Consider the following 7439-nt stretch of genomic DNA (forward strand, 5'->3'; position numbering starts at 1 on the left):
TCATGTCTTACCAGATCTCCACTAGATCGGGTTGATTCAGTCATGTGTCACGCTCTTTACATTGAAAATGTCACGGATTCAAATTTAACTACATCGCACAGAAATGGTTTGTGTCAAGAGTGATACTTTTCCTATCTTTACTTTACTTTTATTCTATAATTTACCTCATTATGGACCAAAGAGTAATTTCTTTGTAGACAATTATGACGATGTCGATTTTAGGTGGCAAGCAAGTTGAAATGCCTGTGCTTTTACGTGATACCGTGAAATAGTAAAAGGTAAAGAAAAAAAGTAAAATACAAAACCAGTGGCCACTAAAAGATTAATGAATTAAGTTTTCTCTTTAGTTTCGATAATCACCACCGGTGATTCACTGTCTACTTGTCTCTTTAAATTCAAGTGACTTTTTCTTACTTGGTTGTTATAGAGTAATTATAAGTAAACGAGTTTGGGGAGATTTAATTACATTGCGTGACTTATATGGATTTTAATATATTGATTGATTGAGTCGGCGGAAGCATTTGCAGCTATGCTTCTACGTTTTCGCCATTTTCCTCCATTTTTATATTTTCTTTGTTTTATCAACTAGTCTCTCTGCTACCAGAAAAGTAAAGCTCTACTCCTCGATATGTTCTGAAACCCCGAGTACGCCGAACCAGTCCTAAACAAAACGGATCAAACAATGTTCTACATTCTTAGTTTAGACCTTTTCTTATCAGTGACAGTCACATCCTTCTAAGAATGTGGAAAGTTTAGTTACCAGTTCTTTTTTCCTATCTCGGGAACCATACGGAATCTCAAAAAATTTAAGGATCTCCTTAAGCATGACTCAAGTTTCTTATCGCGTGAGAGGTCACACAAGCAGTATGAATCATAGCAAATAGGGTGCTTTAGACCAAGCTGGCCGGCAACGTTTTCCAACATTTCACGTCTTTCTTGTTCCTCTTCCTCAGCGTAAACTTCCTCCAATTCAATTTCTCGGCTTCCCTGTCTTCTTCTTGCGGCCGCCAGTCTCGAGAAAAACCCCTGCACTCGAGTCTTCGTTAGCCAGTCCTTCCTTTCAAACATGCGGGAACCATCTGGGTTTCTTGCCGTCCTCATGTCTGCAGCTACTTTTCCGGGATCTGCCTTCGTGCCGGTTCCCTCTCCAAGGTCAAATTTCGTTGTAAGATACTGTTTAACTTCAGAAGTGAAACGCACGGCTTCCTGGCCTCGTGGCTTATGTAGTGCCCAACCAAACAGCATATCACTGCTAGGACTATCAGCTTCTTGCTGGTGCTGTCACTCGTCACTAGATTTTACTGGTGCGCTGTCGATTTCCTCGTCGTTAACACGGAGGAAATTTTCCGCCCAGTCTTTTCTGAGTTTGTCGTACACTGTATCAGAATTTCGGAGAATTTGGCAGTGGTTGTCCACATCGAGGTGACTTTCTAATTCACTGAATTTCTTGAACACCATATTGCACCCTGGGTCAGAACAGGCAAAAAGATCATGCGCTTGTTCACCATCGCTATTTTTTTTCGCCTTATGGAGCCGAGTCTCTTTGAGCGGAAAGAATTTTTCATCAACAACGAGGCATGTAGGACCTTGAGATCTGACGACTAAATCTTGGTAAGGAATCAGCCTTCCCTGCCCGATGCCATAAGCTCTCCATATTCGCATTCCTTCCTCCTCAAACTTGAAGTTGTGATATTTACTAAAACCGTGTATCTTTTGTACTTCAAGTGTTTTTTTAGTTTCGTTTATTGAGCAAACGCAGGCAGTTGTACCTCTAACAGGACGTTCTGAGAGTGCTGCACGCATATCTTTGGCAGAAACTGCATCATGTCCCTCGTTACAGTATCGTCGGATTGTTGACTTCATCGGGCAAAGAATCCGATCACAGACATCTTTTCCATACTGGGGTTCAGAAAAGTCATATCGCATGACTACAATACCAATTCGTTTCCCTGCATCTCTAACGACCGACAAGATAAAGTTGTTGTGGTAACATCCTGCTTCATCGCTCCTTCGGTAAATTTCACTAATTTGGGGGTGTTCCTTCTTTACAACCTCTTTTCTCCTGGTTTATTGGGCGCATGATATGCGCTTTCCAGAGCAAGATATTTTCCAGGGCCTGGTTGAAGTCATACAGGAGATCTTCTCGTTGGTCTAAGTTGTAAGGTGTCCAGGATGAACCTTCGATTCGTTGTCTCACATCTTGTAAAACCTTCTTCAGCACTTGACAGTCACCGCAAGTGGATTGGTGCTCATGCGAACATTGATGTTGAAAGTCGGGCTCTACAGGATCACTTAGCGCAAACCTTCGACAGTGGGCAGCACAAGTGGAGTCATCTGGTTGACAGTGCAGGCGGCAGTCAGTTTTGAGATAGCGTTTAGCATCTTGTAGTTTATGACGAACATACAAGCACCACTGCATTTCCATTCCTCCTTTCTCAAGAGTTTCAACCAGTGTTTCAAGTGTCTGAAAGCCCGCCGCGCCATCGGCAGCAGTGTTATCTAGGCCTTGCAGTGACTTACGTTGAGATGCTTCTCGAATTTCTAATATTTTGAACATTGTGGACCTACTCAGAGGCTCGTGACATTGTTCTTTGCAATACTCCAAGTACTGTTCAATCATTGTAGACCTAGTCACGGTTCTTACCACGTTTGGCATCTCTATCTTGTCGCCATTATCTAGGACAAGTATCTTACTACCATAAGAAACATCTTGATAAAAGTACGGTCTATTTACAAAATCTATAAAGTGATCTAATTTGCCCATATCAAGGCGTACACGATGCTTTGTTGTGGTCTCAGGGATAGTACCGGGCCCGTGTAAATTAGCGTGAGAACGTGCCTGCTTGATTTCCCATGTAGAGATTTTTCCATAGGGCAAGTGAAGTTTTTTCAGCGTGTTTATAGGGTACCTATAGGCGTAAAGACTAAGAATCTGCTTCTTTAAATTTCTTGTTTTCGCGTTCTTGCAGGCACTCATCAGGACCACAGTATTATCTGAGACTGGGCCCTCGTATATCTCTCTTTCCACTGAAACCGTCGATTGGAACAGCTCTTCTCCGCTGCACGGCGCAATTACACTACACACAAGCAAACAGTCTTCTTTCGCCTTTTGCACTATATTCAATTGTTCCCTTTTGGTCAGATTTTGCAAGGGAGTTTTTAATTGAAATGTAAGGGGTTCACGTTCTACCTCTCGTTCAGTAAGATTCGCAGTAGTGTCCATTGCTGTGTTGTAGGATTGAACTACAAAAAGGTGTCAAAAGAGAGGCCCCTTCTGATCCTGGAGTCCAGCCTGGTGTAGTTGGAGCCTCAAGGAATGGAATCGAAGGGGTCATGGCCATGCGACCGATGGTTTCAACCGCAGCCTCTTTAGCAGGTCTGTAAAAAAAAAAAAAAAAAAACAGAAACGATAAAGGGAATCTACCTGGTTGCCTTTGAAGTCAAGGAAATTAAAAATACACTAACTAACAAAAAAAAAACGTTCCTACAACACACCTTTGAGGTACGACGTGTTGTCCAGTTTCCTCAGGGTACAGCCAATCCTTTTTTCGGGTAATGTCTGGCGGTGTTTCTCTCTGCAGGTTGCGCAAATTCCTGGTAATTCACACAAAAACATGTTTTTTTAACAGGAAAAATCGTAAATTAACGAGCTGAGCTTGACCCCACCCTTTTGACGCTAGGAATCTCATTTGAGGCAGAATGAGTTTCGTGCCCAGCCACCACCAATTTCAACCCAACCTCCCCGCCCCAACCTCATTTCAGGGTACCTCTAAATAACGACGTGATATCCCTTCTTGAAAGACAAAAACAATAACAAAAACCATTGTTTCTCCCAAAATAAGCCAGAATAATATGAGTTCTGGATCTGCACTTTTGTAATATTTCGCAACGATTAAAAGCAATGAGATCGAAAACAGTGCCGAATTAAATGAAACCTAGTGGAATCTGCGCAGTACCCGTAGCGACTAGAATCAAGCCCTACAAGGGGTGTCTTCCTGGGCTTTCCACGTCATAGAAAACACAGTAATATATATGTATACATATCAGTAAAAAAGACTCCAAGAACAATTTTACTTACGCGAACCAACAGGCATGGTCTTTCCCACGATATATTTTATATCTCTAGCTATTTTGAAGTTAACAACATGTGCTCCAGATATCGCTTATTTTTTTCCACAATGTCTAGGATACTGGCAGGTTTTCGGCGCTTGTCAGTACTTTCCCAAGGCATAACAATGAGCAGGACAAACCATCATCTTCTCCAACTGTACCTCAGTGATATCTAACAGACCAGCTCTAGCTAATATTAGTTCCCTCTCAGAAACACTTTCCCTCGACAAGTGGTGTTTAAAGAGATGTGCACTGATATCAGCGTTACAGCTATTCAAAGCTACAAAGTCTGTGCAACCTCGGCTATTTCCACATTTTCCACTTGTAACACTTAAAAACGAACACAATTCTGCCATTCTTGAAGCAAACAGTCCGAATCTTCTCTATAAAAAGCTTATTCCCGTCGCAAAGTAAATATTTTGGACGTCTTACTCAAAACATTTGCAAATTAAATTATTTCAAATTAGCTCAATTAATGAAACACTAAGGGAAAAACACACACACACACACACGCAAAAACAAGACATAAAGGAAATAATGAAAAAGATAACATTTGGAGGTGATATTCAAAATCAAAAGACGGCAATAAAAATGAATAATACTTGTACTATACTTAGCTGTATCACCTAAAAACAAGGACATTTCGACGAGCTTCTGCCTGAAATCGGCACTGCTGATATGTTATCCATAAAACTACATTTTCTGTTACACGATAAGGTAAATTTTTAGTGTTAATTGAAATAAAAAAAAAGTAATACTCCTGACACTAACCATTTCTTTCGACAACTCGAAAATACCTGCGTGCGATGTAGTCAAAAATGGATCCGTGATATCGATTCTCAATGTAAAGAGCGTGACACATGACTGAATCAACCCATTCTTGTGGAGATGTTCTCAAGCACAGATAAGACATGAGGTTCTACATATTTTGAACTAACGTTTCTAAATCTGTAACTGACAGCAATATTAGTTTTTTACAGCATAAGACAGCGGTCAAGACTAACTTAATATAATTTTGTCAACATGTTTTCAGTTAGCCCGCATGAGACAGTTAAATGGTAATGTCACACAGAAGATGTCCATTTCTACCTTCGTAATTGCTAAATTTAGGGCAAGTTTGGATGAATTTATGGACATCTTCACCTTAACAAAACAACCGTGTTAGTTTTGAGAATAAGCACTGTCTCAAACATTGATTTTGAGCGAGAAATAGAGTAACCACAAATATGCATAAATTAAGTCATATGCACTTTGAACATTGAAAATTAGTAAAGTTCATCGAGCTCCTGTAGCTCGAAAAGACTAGTTGCCAAAAATGTTTTTATTGTTTTCGGCACACGAGCCCTAGTACTAATCACGGACAGTGGTGAGGACTCCAGATCCCGTTATACTTTTGAGAAAAGCGTCTTGGAGCAACAGCACACTAGCTCAAATTTGGAAAGTGCTGTTTGTGTGGTATTTTCAAAACAGCGTAATTCTTTATTGTTTGGTCAGAATTTACATATTTTGCTACTAATCAACAGAAGAGATGTAAAATGATACCATATGTCCGATTTATGCTATTTGAACAAATGCGTAAGGTTTTACAGCCTCCAGCGAAACGCTGAAAATTAATTCTGAAATCAACACTTTTCTTTGTTTTTGACCGTCCTCGCATCTCGTCGCCAAAAATTAGATAAAATAGCATTACGAACCAAATAAATACAATTTTTCCGATAGAATGGATCAAATATCTCAAAGTAAAAATTTGAGGGAATTCTGTGATCGGCCGAAATTCGAGTGGTCGGTTCTTACGCGGACAGCCTCATAAGCTGGTAGAGGATTGGAAACGGACACTGGACAACAAACACGTGATCGGAATATTTTCAACAGACCTTTCGAAAGCAATTTGATTCACTTCATCCACCATTATTGTTTAGCAAAATTGTGGGCCTATGGTTTCTCGGAAAGTGCGATAGACATGATGAGATGCTCCTTCACAGAAAGAAAAAACAGGGTGCGGATGAGATCAGGAGATTTTAGTGAATGGAGAGAGACAAGCAGAGGCTGTCCACAAGGATTAAACCTAGGACCACTGCTTTGGAACATATTCCAGAACGATCTTGTCCAGAATATTCATGCGGGTAGGCTTGCTATGTATGCTGATGACCATCAAGTGTACTCTGCTGGAGAGAAGATTGAGGATGTAGAAACAATCCTGAACGATGAGGGAACCCGTACCTCTGAATTGTATCAACAAAACCTACTCAAGTGTAACCAAGATAAATTTCAAGCTGAGTCTAGGACCAAGACACAAGAAAAAGAGAATATATAGGAGAATATAAAGGGCATTAACATAAAATCAAGTTCCAGGATTGATCTTTTGGGAGTGGCAATTGATGATGACTTGAACTTTACTAAACATATCATTAATGTCTGTACTAAGGGGGCAAGGAAACTAGGAGTACTTATGAGGTTTAGGAATTTAATGCCTACTGAAGCTAAATCAAGAATTTTTAAAGCTTTTATTTTACCCCAAGTTACATATTGTCATGTAATATGGCACCATTGTCGCTCGTCAGACGAGAGAAAGCTTGAAAGGCTGCAAGAGCGTGCAATGAGGCTATTTACTGTGACAGGGCTAGCACTTCAAGATAAAGCAAGACTTCCAACGACAGGACATGGCTATATTTACGTACAAGTTAAGACTAATTTAGTCCCACCATATACTTCTGAACTTTTTAGTAGTGGCATAAGTAGGTACAATCTTAGGAATGCAGACGATTTCTCCTTACCGAGATACAACACGGTTAGACATAGCTTAAGGTACATGGGACCTTATATTTGGTCGAAGCTCCACAAATCAATCAAAATGGCTGACTCTCTAACTGCATTTAAAAATCAAGTCAGAGTCCTTGACCTATCAAATGTTATATCGAAAAATAATTGTGAAAATTGTGAGTTATGTAAAACCTAATTTTATCAATTTTATATTGTTTGTATAATTTATAGTTTTTCTTCTTATTATTATAATTATTAGTTTAGTTTACGTAGGTGTCCCCAATTAGTTTTTACTTGTAAAAACTAGAACGATTGACATGTTAATAGTTATTCATTCAAAGCCTGAGGCCCACTGCCTTGTGTCTGTATGGTATATGCTAAAACAATTAGTCACCACAGAGGCAGGGAAAGTAGTGGATATTTACACGAAACAGCTTGGGAGGCAAAAGAGATAGTGGTGGATTCTCATTCAAACCTGTCAAGCTTCTTTATTTATTCCAGTCATCAAGACTGCCTGATTATCTCGATATGCAAATAAGCAGCATGTTAGCCAGAACACCTCCAAATAA

At 39.8% G+C, this 7439-nt stretch overlaps 1 protein-coding gene and 1 pseudogene across 1 annotated transcript; both read right to left on the reverse strand.

Annotated features, from left to right (window-relative positions):
• Positions 1–857: 857 nt before the first annotated feature.
• LOC148718827 (uncharacterized) lies at positions 858–2563 on the reverse strand. The gene has a single exon (XM_088741595.1). The coding sequence runs from the start codon at positions 1924–1926 to the stop codon at positions 1282–1284; it is 645 nt and encodes a 214-aa protein (XP_088597721.1). The 5' UTR covers positions 1927–2563; the 3' UTR covers positions 858–1281.
• Positions 2024–4693, reverse strand: LOC148718828 (uncharacterized; annotated as a pseudogene).
• Positions 4694–7439: the final 2746 nt, after the last annotated feature.

The sequence above is a fragment of the Stylophora pistillata genome, chromosome 12, assembly GCF_964205215.1.
Source record: "Stylophora pistillata chromosome 12, jaStyPist1.2, whole genome shotgun sequence".
NCBI classification, from domain to species: domain Eukaryota; kingdom Metazoa; phylum Cnidaria; class Anthozoa; order Scleractinia; family Pocilloporidae; genus Stylophora; species Stylophora pistillata.